Source organism: Magnolia sinica, chromosome 9 (assembly GCF_029962835.1).
Source record: "Magnolia sinica isolate HGM2019 chromosome 9, MsV1, whole genome shotgun sequence".
NCBI lineage: Eukaryota > Viridiplantae > Streptophyta > Magnoliopsida > Magnoliales > Magnoliaceae > Magnolia > Magnolia sinica.
In genome coordinates, this window is record NC_080581.1 from 80376082 (window position 1) to 80393468 (window position 17387).

The following is a 17387-nucleotide window of genomic DNA, read 5'->3' on the forward strand; positions in this document are numbered from 1 at the left end:
TGTATCCATGATAGGTGTTTGTTGAGCATGGGTATAATAGTACATACCTGTACGGGAGAGCCTTTCTTTGAAGGTAGAACGATAGACAGGCCTCCAACGTGCTGATTGACCGAAAAGCCAATCAATTCCAAACAAAATCTCAGCTCCAAACATGCAAAACCATGCCCACCTCAGCCCTTTTTCTGGAACATGAGTTGCTCTGTACATCCAAATCATACAGACGCCCATGAATACCGAAATTGCATACATCTTATATGCAATCCTACCCTTTGCTTCCTTAGTTTTTAGTTTCAAAGAGAGGTGCATACCCTTCTCTTCCCATCCTCTCTCTCTCTCTCTCTCTCTCTCTCTCTCTCTGTTATGGGGTTTACCCTTCTCTTCTCTCTGACCATTCAGTGAGCACCGGTGAAGCATTCTTATGACCATAAAACTCTTGTATCAGCCTTTTTTTCTTTATTTCTTTATTTCTTTTATGTTTTTTGTGTTTTCACTTCATCCCATTTGGAATGACCTTATAAACGGTTTGGACAGCATATAAACATCAAGGTGGTGTTCAGGAAGGTTTCAACCGTAGGAATTTATTTCCCCAATTTTTCCTCTTGTGTGACATGAACTTCCTAAACGGTTTGGATAGCATATAAACTTGAGTGTTGTATTCACCTCGTTTTTGGTTGAACTTCCTGAACTGAGCTCGCAAAACGGATGGATTTCTCACATACATTGCAGTGGGCCCCACCTATCATCCTTTGGCATGAACTTCTTTTTCAGGAAATCCGCGGCCATGATGCCCGTATATTGTCAGGATGATTCACTCATTGGGTGGGTACACACCAGTATACCTGGTCATGCAACCAGTTGTCCAATGATTTTGATGTTTTATCCTCTTAATGAGTCGATTGCTCTGATTTGCATATTGGTTAAATATTATGTTGCGTAAACATTCCACGCATGTGATATATTCATAGGAAAGAAATAAACGGCTGTCCGTGAAAGTTCACATACAACGCAGTCCATTAACATTTTTCTCTTATGGGGCTGTTTGATTATCAACTTCTTACAAAGGTAAGAGATATTAATGTCTTCCTCCATTTATATCCAAGGGATGGAAAGAGGACTATTAGCACTTATTTAAATTTGTTGGCCTCACCTTGATATATGTGACTTATCCACACTGTTCCATTTTACCGACACGTTTTAGAGGAAGATCCGAAAAATGAGGCAGATCAAAAGCTCAAGTGAAGCTCGCCTAAAAAATAATGGTATTAAAGAAGTCCATCATTGCAAGTTGTTTCCTCCCTAGGCTCCACATTAATGTTTATTTGTTATCCAACCCGTACGTTCAAAAGGTCACATAGCCATGGATAACAGGAAAGCAATAATATCATATCTAAAACTTATGAGGCCCACAAGAAGTTTTCAATGGTATAAGTGTTCAATTCCCATTGTTTCTTGTGGTGTGGTCCACTTAAGCTTTGGATCTGCCTCCTTTTTTAGCTCATGGACTAAAATGAGATGGTGGAAGGGATGGACAGTGTGGATAAGACATATATTATAGTGGGCCCCACAATTTAAACGTTAATCTCTTTGGTTACATAATCAAACCTTTAAACAAAATACATCAATGTTCCACATTCACCACAAAAAAGACCGAAGGTACATTCTCATACACATGGCCCACCTTAAGATTGTGTGGATCGTAGTCATGCGTTCTAGTTTGGATTTGGACCGTCTCAGCATCTCATCCGCGGACCCACAACATGCACAGGCAACCGGCTTCCATATTAATAAATTAGCTATGCATCAATGACAGCCAACCAATCACACTACATGATCCAATGAAAAGGTTGGGTTTAATCGTCAGATGCTGTCCTCTAGCAAAAGGCAAGGATTCTTCGGTGAGATGACCATTTTGTCATTTTTCTAGCTAACGGACAGAGGCTCTGAGGGGCCGCTGTGATATATGGGTATTATCCACACCGTCCATCCATTCTACTGTATCATTTTATGGTACAAGCCCAAAAATAGGGCACTTCCAAGTCTCATTTGTACCCATCCTCACCCAAGACATGCAACCCTTATAATAGGATTACTGTGGGGTTCACATTTATGTATGTATTATGTATCTACACCATTCATCTGTTTTTTTTTTTATATCATTTTAAGATATTATGCCAAAAATGAAGCAGATCCAATTATCAGGTAGACCATACCATAAGAAACAAACTTCTTATGCACACCTTAATGTTTCTGCGGTATTTATTTACCATCCAATCTATTGATAAAGTCACATGAGCCCGGATGGAGGGAAAAATCAAATATCAGCTTGATCCAAAACTTTTGCAGTCCATTAATGGGCAATCAATATTGTTTCTTATGGTTTGGTCAACGTGATAACTAGATCTACTTCATTTTTACCTAAAATGAATAGATAATACATACATTAAGGTCCCACTGTAACGGCTAAAACGTCGGAAGCGGATTGGCTGGTGTACCACACACCAGCTATATAGCTTGTGTGTTAATGTCAGCAAGTTCTGTGATTCCCATCATGAGGTATGTATTATTTCTAAAATGTCCATACATTTGGGGAGCTTTTCGTAAGGCCTGAGACAAAAAAAAAAGAAGAAGAAAGAAACATCTAAAGATCAAGTGGACTACACTGCAAAATGCAGTGGGAGATTGAATGTCTACCTGTGAAACCCTTTTGGGGGTCACAAAAGTTTCGGATTAATATGAAATTTGTTTTTTCTCTTCATCGATGTATTTTTGACCTTATTAACAAATTAGATGGAAAATAAATAATATTGTGGGTCCTATGAATTTTTTAACAGTGAAAATCATTATCCTCACAACTAATTTTTTGGTGTGGTCCATTTGAGCTTGATATATGATTCATTTTTTATCTAATGCGCTAAAATGATCTTGAAAAATGGATGAACGGTATGGATATAATAAATACATCATTGTGGGTTGAAAAATGGATGAACGGTATGGATATAATAAATACATCATTGTGGGGCCCACGTAACTTTGTTTTCCTTTAAACCGTACAACTCGGAGCTGGAGGAGCGTCGGCGCTCGTCTTCGCAGGACACGTGTATACATCAGCTATATAGGTGGTGTGTGGTACACCAGCCAATCCGCTTCCGGATCTTCTTCCCTACGCTGATGCATAGGATGACGAGAGTTGGCGCTATGATTGCTGCTGTAGTGGCTGACTGTGGAAGGAAAGCAACGGCTAGGATACCATAGCCGTCTAAAACTCTCCTAGCTGGCACGTGCAACGCACGTGATGAGTGAAAGGGGGAAGGATCTGGACTTGGGTATCAATGCCGGCTCTGATAAATACAAATTTTGAACAATTGACCTCAATTGCAGGAATGCACTGACTATTAAATCATGTGGGCCTTGAAAGAATACGGGGCCCACATTACAACTACCAATCAGGGTCTGTTTCTCATCGTTGAATGGTGCACATGTGATTGATTTTAGCCACTCATTGGGTAGTTTGTATTGTGAACATGGGTCAAGTTAACCCCACGTACGAGTAAGATTTGAAATGGATGAGTGACTCTGTTAAAATCACTACACCAGTCATGTCAGGCGCTGAGAATCAGAACAAGGTCGAGCTGACTCCGCCGAGTTTTAAAACCATGGTAAGGATTGCTTGATGTATGGATCAGAATCACCAAACACTCGGCCATCTTTCCATCAAAACGAGTCAATTTTGTAGAATCCAATCCATCCAAAAGATGGGCCCCACAATATATCACTTTGAAGAAAATCCACTCATCAGGTAGGCCTCACCATGATAATAAACGAACAATAAATAGTTTGATTTACACATGTAGACTACCTAATGAGTGACCAATGTGTTGTGGCTTATGAGAGAAAGAGAGCGAAACAACTGACATCCCTTCAAAAATATAAACCACATATTTTTTATTCGCTATTGACCATTCATGTCATTAGTCTTTGCTTGGAAAGACACATTTGCATAATACAAAAACACTAGCTGGAAGAATCAAGGGTAAAAAACAAAAACAAGGACCACATTTGAAAGGATGTGCAGAGGTTTGCTCAAATACATCCTCACATATTACAATGTTATATAAATAGGGAGTTTAGAGTTTGATTCTGATCATCTTTCAATGATCAAAGCCATTTACATGATGGGTCTTCACTTGTGTTGTAGAGACAAAAAATAAAATCTCTTAATTTTTATTTATTTTTATTTATTTTTTTCTAACCATTTGAAATTTTGGCTATTTTGCTTTAAAAATGAATAGTCATAATCGAAGGGTTGAAATTTTCAATCAGAAATTTTTTGGACATCCCCCGTCTATTGAATCCATTGAACATAGACGGTTTGTGTCACTATAAAAGTCCCCACAATGTAAGATTGTCAAAGTTCATGTGTGGCTGATCCTAGTCTTGGTGAGTCACAGCTAATGAATGGATTTTTTGAATGACACACTCCACAATGGCCCCACACCCGAACCTGTGGTTGCCATCCGATCCCTGTTGTTCCCTGTGGTGTGGTCTACTTATAAAGGATTCTGGTCTGACCCAAACCATTGAAAGTGCTAGATAAGATCATCTACCCATCTGCAGCGGGAGTCGACATGCCAATGGCCTGGATTGCTGGAGCATGACCTGCACTTATTATAATTGAAAATCTGCCAACATATGTTTGCACTACACAAAAATGAGATATTTGAATAATGGGTGCACTACTTGAAAGGGGTTTTGGTGTCTGCATCAAAATATTGCTGAATGTTATAATGTCACCCATGCTCTAATGCATGGGTATTAGACAAGCAAGCATAGCGAAACCAGTAGATATAAATGCAACCGAGGTGGGCAGGCGGCCCATGTCCTTGCGCAAGAAGAGCCCTTGATAGATGGGCCAGTTGATGATGACCAACACCCCACATAGAACAAACTGCCATGCCAATGCCTCCATCTCTTCAACTTCATCACCCATGACTACCCTCTTGATTTCACCAACTAGACACAAGAGGTTCACCATCGCCAACGTGGCTAGGACGGTGAACATAGGAGAAGTGGACCCAAACTCCATGATCTCTTGATCATACCTCTTCGCCACCTCGTCGTCGGTTGCCTTTGCCGTGATCACGAATGCTGACTTGGCAAGTCCTGATAACTGGAGTGCCGCATCGATGGTGCTGAAGAAATACGACGATGTCCTTTTGTAGAGCCACATCCGTTGTTCGTTCCACCATGACTCAACCGTCTCTTCCATCCATAGTGCCTCGACTAGGCTGTATGTGTGCTTTGCAATGGTCACATATGCAAAGGGTGCAAACCATGGACTTGAAATCTGAAGGAGCAAGAAAAATTTCAACTTGAGCATCACATTCAATCATAGTTTAACTTGATTTTATGTCTAGCCGGGTCAGGTTGATTGAAGACTCGGACTGAGTCTTTACTTGACTCGATATTAATAATTAAACTAATATTATTTATAAACATTTTATATATCAATCAAATATAAAAATAAGGGAAGGACATGCAAACACATGATGCATGGCTTGTTGACTAGAGGTGTTGGTCCTTCTCCTTGAGGTCTTGGGTTTTGAAACCCATCCCTTCGAGTCGACTCAGCAAGTTGACTCGGCGAGTCACAACGTGGCAAGGTAGAGTCAGGCTTACAATTGAGTTTCACGATCATTAGGCTTGGAAACTTTCTGGTAACATGTCGTTATGTCTGATCTAGACCATTCATCATGTGATTCGCACCTTTGATCTTTATGTCTGATCTAGACCATTCATCACTAGATGATCAGATGATGCTATCCAGTCAATATGGAAATATACCACTTATATTTATTATACCACAAAAGTATATGCTTACTTGCTATTAATGCTAGCCCATGTCCTATATTCGAGCATATTTCCTCAAGAAACATATCATATCGGTCACAAATGATGATGGGGCCCACAAAGCTTGAACTTACCGTAGAACCGGATGAAGTTTGGCTAGTGACACTGCCAGTGTTCTGTGGGCCCTGCCATGATGTATATGTTTTATCCATGTCGTCCATCCATTTTTCCAGATCATTTTAATGATTGATCCCAAAAATGAGGTAGATCTAAATCTCAGGTGGACCACACCACAGGAAAACAGTAGTGATTGATGTCCACCATACCCTTGGGGGAGAGAGAGAGAGAGAGAGACCTTTGGGAACAAGGAAATGCCACTGAGAAGGGCAAGGGATGGCACCGCAACATAACATAGTGTTGGGAAGGCATTGAAAGCCCATGCATTGTAAATAGCGTAGCTCATTTGAAGTCCTAGCTTTATCTTGCCATTTCCTTTTACGAAGGAACAATGCTTGGTGAATATTTGAAGGTGTCCTTCTGCCCATCTCTTATGTTGCACCAACGATTGTAATAAGGTTGTAGGAGCAACCCCCAAGAATGCTTTCCTTCTTGGGTTCAGATACATCGATTTCCACCCCCTACATTGAATTGCCATGCCAGTTATCACATCTTCCGCTGGACACCCATACTTCACTCCCATCTGCATATTTCAGGTACATGAAAGTTCATATGAGAGAGAGAGAGAGAGAGAGAGAGAGAGAGAGAGAGAGAGAGAGAGAGACCTCTTTTCCCCACTGAGTATTCTCTTCACAGGTGCAACTTGCATGACCTTTTGCTCTCTCCTCCAACTCCATTCCACTTCCCTTTGCTCGCCCTTCCATTCCTTTTTTCCAGTCCTTGTATTCCTCACCATACTTCTTCCCACATAAACTCTCCCTCCTAAAAAAGCATCCGGTCCCAATGTACGGTGACCCTTCATAACCATCCATACCATGAAATTCCACCTACATTAATTGCCAAGCACATTGAAAGATCCATTATTTTGAAGGTCATGACCATGTATTTGGTGGGCCATTACCCAAATGCAAGATGATCTGATTATTGGTCCACAAAATAGATTGTTTACTCAATGTCCGATCACTTCGATTTTGATCATGGCAAACCTACATTGGCCCACCATAGAACTTTAATGGACAATCTGTGACACTTACCCCTTGAACTACCTTGTAGGAATTAGCATAAATATCATTCTTAGAGAGATTATCGAAGCTCTGAGGAAATTGTACGTAGGCAATTTCATGACCCTTCTCTTCATCCATGAAAAAACACAATGCATCTCTCAGCGATTCTGCATTGTTTGAGTACATGTCGCAGTCTACCGTCAGGATGATTGGCCCGTTGCTTATGATCGATGACACCCGTATCTGCAAATTCAATCACGACGATCACGATCTCATCATAAAAAATGGTGAGGATTGTGCCAATTTGTGTTGTGCATGCATGAGCTTCTCTATGCGGATGCTTCTGCTTACGTGAGTTTGCATGTGCACACATGAATGTTTCTTCAGGTGGACTCCATTGCGGAGATGGCCTCCTACAAAATTAGGTTGCTCAAATCATCAGCTGGGCCACACTGACATGTAAAATAACCATGGGCGGTTTAAGAAATTGTTGCCAATGATACACTGATATGCATGTTTGGCCCTGTTTGATGAATGAGCCAGCTTGGTCTCTGGGCCAACTAATTTACACGGTGGCCCACCTTATTCTTGAAGCTGTTGTCCTGAATATGATACAGGCAGTCCAGCCGAGTACAAATGCCAGGGGATTCTGCAATACTTTCATGTATGTATTCCCAAAATGCCTAATGTCTGTCTGCACCATGGGTGGCAACGGGCTGGGCCTGTCGTGAGTTTTGGCGACCAATAAGGGTTGAAGTTGGGATGGTAAATGGGCCCGTGGGTTTGATATATGCATATAAAGCCCAATTAGGGTTCGACCCGGCACTTGTCAGAGAAAAAGCCCATCTACTAGTAGAGTTGGCCATAAAGTCGAGTCGGACCGAGTTAGGGCATCGAGTTAGGGCTGACCTAACTTGATCCAGTTTTGAAATAGGCCTGACCTGAACTCGACTCGATACCGAGTCCAGCATGCTTGAACCGATCCAAGTCTAGGTTTGGCCTAGACTAATCCGAATCGAGTTCGACCCAGTCAAAAATAGCGAGTTGGTTCGAGTTGGCATCGATTCAAATCGAGAGATGATGGAGGGAGGGAGTGGAGAGGAGAGAGAGGAAGAGGAGGGTGGTTGTCGGGTTTGGAAGAGGGAGGGAGTGGAGAGGAGAGAGAGGAGGAGGAGGGTGGTAATGGTGGTGGGTGATTGTCGGGCTTGGAAGAGGAGGAGGATGAAGGAGGAAGAGAGAGGTTTGGGATCGGGTCGAGGTCGGGATCGGGTGAGGCGTATAAGATTAGAGATATTTAGGGTTTTTGTAATCATATACATACCCAAAGCCGAGTCGAGTCGGTTTCGGATCGAGTCAAGTCCAACCGGATAGAGGTTTGGGGTCGGGTCGAGTCGAGTTACTGGGTAACTCAAACTCCACTCAATTTGAGTTTGAATTGGGCGAGATCTACTCGGTTCGGACCGACTCACCCATTAGGTTCGGGTCGAGTCGGGTCTGAACGAGTCAAATGAGTCGAGTCATCCCATGCCCAGCTTTGACCCCTAGTCTATATGGTTGAAAGTCGTGCAGGTTGGGTCTGCTGCTCAACCCTAGCTCAACCCAAAGTTCCTATACCTCAACCCTAACCCAACCCAACCCAACCCCAACTTGAGAATTCTCAACCCAAGCCCAATCCAAGCAAGGTCTATCGGGTGGATACATGCTAATATTTTCATTATTACATTAGTTTATTATATTTTAATACACGTCTTATTTGTTATACCTATAATTTTACTAATTATATATGTAGTAATTTCAATACACTTCATTTTTTTCCTGATCATTTTAGGGTATTATGCAAAAAATGAAGCTGATTGAATTATCAAGTGGACAATACCATAGGAAATAGTGGTGATTGACAATTAATGAGAAACAAAAGTTATGGATCTAGCTTATATTTGTTTTTTCCCTTCATCCAGGCTTATGTGAACTTGTCAACAGTTTGGATGGCAAATAAAATGTACGGAAACATTAATATGTGCCCTAAGAAGTTTTTAATGGTAAGGTGTTCAATCACCACTATTTCGTGGACATAGTCAACCTGAAAATTGGATATTCTAAATTTTTGAGATCATGCTCTAAAATGATTTGGAAAAAAAAAAAAAAAAAAGCAGATGGACAGAGTAGATACAGAATATGCACGTCAAAGTGGGCCCCATGGTAAGGGCTGTAAAGTCTTATGTGAGGTGGTGGTCTTACCTAATCCACTATCAGCACTACACAACAAGCAATATAATTTCTTGTTACGTGAAATTTACGTGGGCCCATGATAATGTATTTTTTAAATCCATAACGTCCATCTAAATTTTTAGATCATTCTAGCATGTGAGCCCCAAAAAATTGTTGATCTAAAGCTTGCTAAAGTTGGCCACAACACTAAAAACAATAGGAATTGATGCTACCATTGAAAACATTTTAAGGCCACATAAGACTGATCAAGCCGATATTTGTATTTTAATTTCCTCCAAGTATGTGTGTTCTATTTTAATTTCCTCCAAGTATGTGTGAAGTCATGAACAAGTCAGATGGAAAATAAGCCTCGAGGTTGGCCCTAGCTTGGAAAGTTTCAACAATAGTTTGTTCAATCCCCACTACTTTCTATGGTGTAGTCCACTTGAGCTTTGAATGTGTCTCATTTTTAGGGTTATGATCTAGAATGATATGCAAAAATTGACGAACAATATTGTTCTAAAGCATTTTTTTTCTTCAAAAAAATTTCATTTCAGAAAGGTATAGACTTTACGGGGCTCTGCACTAGAACTTAAGACTATCCCTACTCAATTATTGTGGGGCTAGCGAAGATTTACATGTTAAAAGTTATGTTGTGTAGCACAAATATATTTGGGAGAGTTGAATATGGCATATCTTGTTAGCTTGAGTCATCGTGAATGACTTGTAACAATGAGAGATGATTGCACTAGAACTTACTGTATCTTCGACACAGACTATCCCTACTCAATTATAATTTATAAGTAACTTAGATATCGATCGGGTTCAGAGATTGTGCTGGATTGGGTAATTCGAGACTTCTATCCAAGCCCTACCAAAATTTTATCGGATTGGTGTTTGTATAGCCCAACCCCAAGATTGAACCCATACATCCTGCACAAGTCCAACCCAATGTCCGATCGGTCGGATTGAACCCGCCCGGCTTTCAGACCTACTAATCTATACATGTTTCTACATACAAGCACGTAAAATTACCAATGCATTCAAAGCACCAGCTTTGAAATTGTGGAGATGTTGAGGTCTCTTCTCACGTGCCATGTACACGAGTGTCGGCAATGCTGATCCTTCAGTATCCACAGCATTCGTGTCCCCCCCATCAATTAATATCTGTATATTATATTAGATAGATCAATAAACAATTAGATGGTGCTGTCTCATTTATTAAAGTAGATCCATTTGCTACTAAAGTCCAATCCCAAGACTCTCAGTGAATAAACAACTAATATTATAAAGAAGCCTCAATAAATTAGAGTCCTGACCAATTTCAATGATTGCTCGATTTTCCACGACAATATAGCAAAGTCTCTGGGATATTTTTTTTTGTTTTTTACACAGTTATGATCTTGATAAATACATCCCTTCTTTTCTACTTTTGGTATGATAATAACACAAATGGTAACAAAATTCCACTATTGATTACCAGAAATACAAGAGAGATGTATCTATCAAACTGAGGTGGCTGTAAATATCAGCTCCCAGTAGAAATGGTTTGCATCCAGCCTGTCAACGTGTCACATGTGTAAAATATCCAATCCAATCTGTAGAAAAGGTGGGCCAGACCATGACCATCCGGGAATATGAAAATCAGGCCTATCCACTTATCCACTGGAACACAATATCAAAATGAATAGATGGTATAACTCAGTGAACTGGTGTGGCCCACGAAATGAGTTGATTGGCTTGATCATCATTTGAAGTAACCATCATGGTTTGGCCCATCTTTTGCATGGATTGGATATTCTAAGCATGAAATCTATTGGTAGGAAAGAATAGTTGCATTATTACTTCTTGAACAAGTACCTTATCTAGTGATGTCTTTTTCAAGCTTACTGTAAAGGCAATGCCATTTCTCTATTGGAATAAAGTGTAATTAAGATTTACCTGAAGAATGGTCTGATGGTTGCGTGAATTTACAGCCGAATGCCACTCTCCGAAACCTTTGTGATCGGCTCGGATTTCCCTTGGGACACGGCCCAACTTAACTGCAATGTCAATCCGGTTCGCCATTTCTTCATATAATTTCTATGAAAAATAAATAAAATGTAATTTGTAATTTTTATAGAGCATAGTTTTGAGAGGAATGAGAGTTTCATGCTCATCAGTAAATGTAAAGTTCGATCATGGCCGTTCATTTAGGGTCATGAATCATTGATTGAAAAGTATCCTATTGATGGCACCACTGGGATAGTGGATGCCCTAGAAATCTCCTAAATCGAAAAATAAGGATGATGTGTCCAAAATACATAACAGTTAGTAAAGATTGCTTGTGTTTGTGAAAGAGAGATACTTCAATATTATGATAGAGTGTGATGGATAAATACATAGGTTATTTGAAGTTATAAGAAATTTCTTTAGTGGACATTTATGGATGGTTAAAAATGAAAACAATACAATGATAGCGTGTTTGGTCCATGGGATTAAATGGTATTGAATTGTATTAGATGGTATTAATATTATTATTGCACAATTATTGCATATCCAAAAATACAATAGCATTTTGGTCATCCAATCACATTTTTAGGATAATTGCTAGGGGAAAATACCAAAAAATTTATTTGGTGAACCATGGAACTGTAATCAATAAACCAAATTCACAACGGATGTCGGTTACTTAGACATGTATATAATAAAAATGTCATGTGTAAATGGTGCATATGGATGGATAACATAAATAAATACATGTATCAATGTGGGGCCGGCATTTATAATAGATTTCAAAATCCATAAAAATCTTGCATGGGACCAAATGCAATTCCATCCCACCTATTCTCATTTGCCAAACACCCCCAAGTTTCATTAATCACAAGATTGTTATGGTTGAACCAATGCATACGCATTCAAAAGGGCATAAAATAACTCCCCTTTTGCAAAAAGATATAATAAATTATTCTTACTTAAGTGCACATGAGAAATAAGTTATTATCTAAAACTCCCCACATGATCCACCTTCCCGCTCCTCACATGCACCATAACGCACTCTACTCTTTATAAAAGTAAAAGGGTGTGGGAAATTTTGAGAATAAAATAATTAGTTGCAATAACAAGATCACCAATGAAACAGGAATGCAACTTTGCTTGAATTAAAACAGAAGGTGCCGGACAGTCCAATCAACCGAACAAGATCGTTCATGTGGTCCATCACACATCCATTAGCTACTAGGAAAAAAAAAAAAGAAAAAAAAAAAAGAAGACACACATCGGATGATTCTAACCTTAAAAAGCGAGCCGCGGTCTAAAATCCACACATATGGCCCGATCAATGCAAATATTTTTCATCTCAACCATCCAATTGAACACTAACGATGGCCTGATCCATATAATTTTTGGGCTATGCTCCATCCACAATGGTATGCACAAGTTGGATGGTATGGATCTATTTTCTATTGATAAACAATGTTAAAGATATTTTACCTTGGTGGACAACCATTCGTTGGTGCGTTGAGTATCATGTGCCTCAGATGTTGTGGCAAAATAGATGGCCGGTGATCTTGGCTCCACCTTGAATTTCTTACAAAATGGGATCCAATGCTTCGAGAAGCGAGATGCCTCTAATAGAGCGTAGAATGTCAGATCTGACCCACCATCATCGGAGAGGTAGATGCTCAGCTTCTCCGGTGGGTAATCGTAGGCCATAACTGAAAGAACGGTGTTGATTACTAGGGTGGGTGGTTCTATTGTGGGGTCCGCAGTGCACACAAAAATGTCCACCCCTGGCAATTCATCTTCATATCTGCACCGTTAAAGAAAAAAAGAGAGAAATTAAAAGGACAAAAATGTAAAATTATAGCATTAAGTAAAACGCCACTTAGAGCCTTCGGATCCTAAGAATCACGTTGTGATCCAACGGCTATAAGAAGTTGCCTTGTATGGCATCATTTTCCCCGTAACGTTATTTAAAACGTAGACTATCATATTCCTTTGAGAAGCGGATTGGCTGGTGTGCCTCACGACTATTATATTCCTTTGGGAAGCAGATTGGCTGGTGTACCTCACACCTATAGCTGCTGTGACGTCCACAAGTTATGTGGTCTCACATGTGTACCTTTGTGCGTCTGTTATGACATGTGTGGTGGGCCTCTAATCCGAATGGTTCACGTGATTTAGCATCCCATAAAACCCTTAGGGACCAATTTTCATTCTAATCTAAAAGGTTTGGTGGGCCATAACAAAAAAAGATGCAAATCAAAAGATGAAATTGTTTTCATTTCTCATGGCCCATCGAAGTTTTGAATCAAAGTAAAAGTTCGGCTAGACTCCCCGAAAGTGTGTGTGTGTATATATATATATATATCCTCACCTGCTTAACTTCTTGTGTGAGCACCCATGAGAACCTTTGTACACATGTCATAGGCACAGAATCTGAATAGTTCACGTGATGTGACACCTCTTAAAACTTTATGGGCTAAATTTCCAGCTTGATCTACAACTCTAGTGGGCCATAATAAAGGAAAAATGCAAATAAAGGGAGGAAACTGTTTCCTTTTTCCATGGCCCACCAGAGTTGTGTATCGGTCTAGAAAATGAGCTCATGAGGTTTCAAGGGGGTGCTGGATCATGTGGACCGTTCAGATTTTGTGCTCATGACACATGTGCAAAGGTGCTCACGGGTGCTCAAGTGAGAAGGTGAACATGTGAGCATTTTCACGTACACGATTGATGCATGTAAATAACGACAAGAGTAAACCCTCTACGTTTCTGTAAGGATGGTGTGTGGGCGTGAGAAAAGCTCCAATGCTTTTGGAGCACTATAACATACAGTACTCCTAGTTCCATCGGTTCCCATGGACAATTCAATTCATTGATCTAAACTGTTTATTAAGTTTATAATACATTTCATTACGTACAAATTGCACTTATCATATGATCAAATCCTTCCTTGATCTGGCGTTACTTTCTATGGCCAACTTGTTCTAAGCTATAGCTAGGATGGTTACGGTTGCCCAACAACCTTGATTCTTTAAAATCAAAAGCATTCCACGGTGGGTCCCAAGAGATAGGTAGATCAAATTGTCAAATTTACTTTTATGTGAACCATCATGACGGTCTATTTTAAAGGCTATTGGTCAAATGGTTAATACTTGTTTGATTGGTGTGATATTCGCATGGTAGCCCTTGAAATGTGTGTTGGACCTATGAATAGTTTAGATCGATAGATTGGACAGTCTTAGTGCTCCAATGCAAATAGGAGCACTTATAACTTATAGTGCTTTGAGGGTAATGGAGCATTTTTACATGCCCATCTTTGGAGTTTAGCAACACCTCTTTGTTCCTTATTTCCGGATATTAATCTTCACTTATTCTTATTTTATACCTTTTCAAGGAAGAATTTTACCTATCACTGTCACAAGTCAATTTCTTATTATTTAAAGTCAATTTCTTACCATTTAGATAACCATTTATACAACATATCAATTGAAACTATTCACTGAATAATCTCATTGTGATCAAGCCATGATGCAAGAAGTTCACTCAATAATACAATTGTGATGAAGCCGCGGTGCAAGAATCATGTTGATTGGATGATCCAAACTCCATGAATGTATGAAATTTATCCACACCGATCATCCATATTTACATACCATTTTAAATTATTAAGGCAGAAATAATGAATTTCCAATGCCCAAATGGACCACACAGTGGGAATTAAATTTCTACCGTTGAAAATTTCTAAGGGACTACAGAAGTTTTGGATCAAGACAATTTATGTTTTTAACTTCATCCAATTGTATATATATGAGCATATGAACAAGCTGGATGACCCTAAGAATGTTTCAATGGTGGGTGTCCTTGGTACCGCTGCTTCCTATGGTGTGGTCGAATTGATCCTTAGATCTGCCTTATTTTTTATTTGTCCATCTAAAATGATATGGAAACATGGATGGACGGTGTGGATAAAATTCATAAATCACGGTGACCCCTTACTGGGGTGGAAGCGGATTGGATATGGCTGGTGTACCACACATCAGCTATGTAACTGGTGTAGATACGTGTCGTGCGAAGGCGAGCGCCGACGCTCCTCGAGCTCAGAGTTGTACGAACGGTTCAAATGAGATCAAGTTACGTGGCCCCACAGTGATGTATTTATTATATCCACACCGTTCATCCATTTTTTGAGATTATTTTAGAGCATCAGACAAAAAATGAATCATATCCAAAACTCAAATGGACCACACCAAAAATAGCAGCGAGAATAATGATTTTCACCGTTAAAATATTCTTAGGCCCACCATAACGTTTATTTTCCATCCAATCTGTTAATAAAGTCAAAAATACATGGATGAATAGGAAAAGCAAATTTCACATTGATCCGAAACTTTTGTGAGCCCCAAAAGTGTTTCAATGGTAGACGTTCAATCCCCCACTGCTTTTTACAGTGTGGTCCACTTGATATTTAGATCTGTCTTATTTTTCGTCTCAAGTCTTAAGACGATCTCGCCAAATGGATGGACGGTTTGGATATAAACATTCCTCCTAATGGGACCCACAGAACTTGCTGACGTCAATACTCTATAGCTGGTGTGTGGTCCATCAGCCAATCCGCTCTCTACCGGGGTTATCATATCTGATGTGAGTAAAAAGACTGACTTGCATGAAATCCAAGCCGTCTATCAGGTACACCGCCCAGAGTTCGTCCTTGATCCGAAACACTCAGGGCGGCCACCAAGGGGAAAGAAAAAAAAAAATCCCAGGAATGATGATCTTAAGAATTTTAGTTTCCAATTTTACCCTCACGAAACAACGTAAGTTAAGCTACGCGCGTGTAGAGCAATGGAATCATTGCACTAGCACACGTGTCAATATAGTTTTTATGTGCAAGATCTGAGCTTTCTACCATTCGTTGGCTAGATCTTCTGGGGGATATTCTCTTCTGGGGGATATTCTAGATGCTGCAGTCCTCACACCTCACGTTATCCAAACGGTAAACGAACATAAAAAGCGTTTTACCGTACCATTTTCTAGGCTGTCACGCACCGACGAATCAACGGGCCTGATATTCGGGTGAGAAGATTTATAAAGCGTGACCCATCAAATGAAAAGTACTCGCCCGTGTGCTTGCGTCAAGCATGTGGGCTTTAAAAACATTTTGATAAGAAATTGGACCCACGATTTTGTAATCCAGACACTTGTTGTAGTTTCCAACGGCTGGGATTAAAAAGAACCAAGATGCCATGTCTAGGATCTTCCAATCTGGAGGAGATTTAGGTCACTCCCAATTTGCAGAGGGTATTTACCATAGGATCAACGGTCTGGATCACTGCACCATGAGTCCACCTTTTGGGAATGATACATGAGATCCTGTATGCAGGTTACACGCAGCAGGAAAATACAATTCTCTGGTGTTTTAGATACATAGTTATACATGTAGGACATTGTCAGAGCCCTCAACCCAATCCCAACCTCACCTAGGGTTTTGTCGAAGATTTTCAAACCCACTTCAACACAACCTCTTTGAACCGATCTAAATTTCAGGTTGGGTCAGTTGGGTTTTATTAGAGACTGACCCAAGTTGCACTGCCGGTGGAGAACGGGTGGAATGGTGCGTACCTGTGGGAGAGCCTTTCTTTGAAGGTAGACCGATAGACAGGCCTCCAACGTGCTGATTGAGTGAAAATCCAATAAATTCCAAACCAAATCTCAGCTCCAAACATGCAAAACCACACCCATCTCAACCCTTCTTTTGGAACATGAGTTGCTCTGTACATCCAAATCATACAAACGCCCACAAATACCGAAATTGCATAAATCTTAAATGCAATCCTACCCTTTGCTTCCTTAGTTTCAAAGAGAGGTGCATACGCTACCCTTTCCATCCTCTCCCTCCCACTCTCTCCCTCTCTCTGGGTATGGGTTATTGTATCATATATAGAGGAAGTAGAAGGGAGATCCATCTTCTCACATGACACGTGGAAATGTTATCCCAATAAGGTCTAACTTTAGCATGGATGGGTCATTTTGCAAAATTCGCATCCATCATCTGATTTCTAGCCGTTGGATCGATGGTGAGAATAAGAATTATTAACGGTTAGATATTCAACAGTGTAAATTGAAGAAAACTGATGGATGGAATTATCTGATGAGTTTTAACTTCTA

General features: G+C 40.1%; 1 protein-coding gene across 3 annotated transcripts; it reads right to left on the minus strand.

Annotated features, from left to right (window-relative positions):
• Positions 1 to 4709: 4709 nt before the first annotated feature.
• On the minus strand, positions 4710 to 17138 carry LOC131255824 (cellulose synthase-like protein E6). 3 transcript variants are annotated; one of them, XM_058256698.1, is made up of 8 exons: positions 16842 to 17137; positions 12708 to 13026; positions 11178 to 11318; positions 10272 to 10403; positions 7059 to 7271; positions 6630 to 6851; positions 6203 to 6547; positions 4710 to 5344 (listed from the first exon to the last, which is right to left on the minus strand). In XM_058256698.1, the coding sequence occupies exons 1-8, from the start codon at positions 17105 to 17107 to the stop codon at positions 4799 to 4801; spliced, it is 2184 nt and encodes a 727-aa protein (XP_058112681.1). In that variant the 5' UTR covers positions 17108 to 17137; the 3' UTR covers positions 4710 to 4798. The 3 variants fall into 3 exon arrangements, with proteins under 3 accessions (XP_058112681.1, XP_058112682.1, XP_058112683.1); XM_058256699.1 differs by lacking the exon at positions 7059 to 7271 and having other exon boundaries at positions 16842 to 17138; XM_058256700.1 differs by lacking the exon at positions 6203 to 6547 and having other exon boundaries at positions 16842 to 17138.
• Positions 17139 to 17387: the final 249 nt, after the last annotated feature.

What these genes read in the sequence shown, in the direction of transcription:
- LOC131255824 (XM_058256698.1), bottom strand. Translation starts at nt 17,107, where the DNA reads ATGGAAAGGGTAGCGTATGCACCTCTCTTTGAAACTAAGGAAGCAAAG. An exon ending in ATACTCAGTGGGGAAAAGAG is followed by an intron (nt 6,548 to 6,629) that starts GTCTCTCTCTCT and finishes TGAAATATGCAG; the next exon opens with ATGGGAGTGAAGTATGGGTG. An exon ending in GCATTTCCTTGTTCCCAAAG is followed by an intron (nt 5,345 to 6,202) that starts GTCTCTCTCTCT and finishes TTGCTCCTTCAG; the next exon opens with ATTTCAAGTCCATGGTTTGC.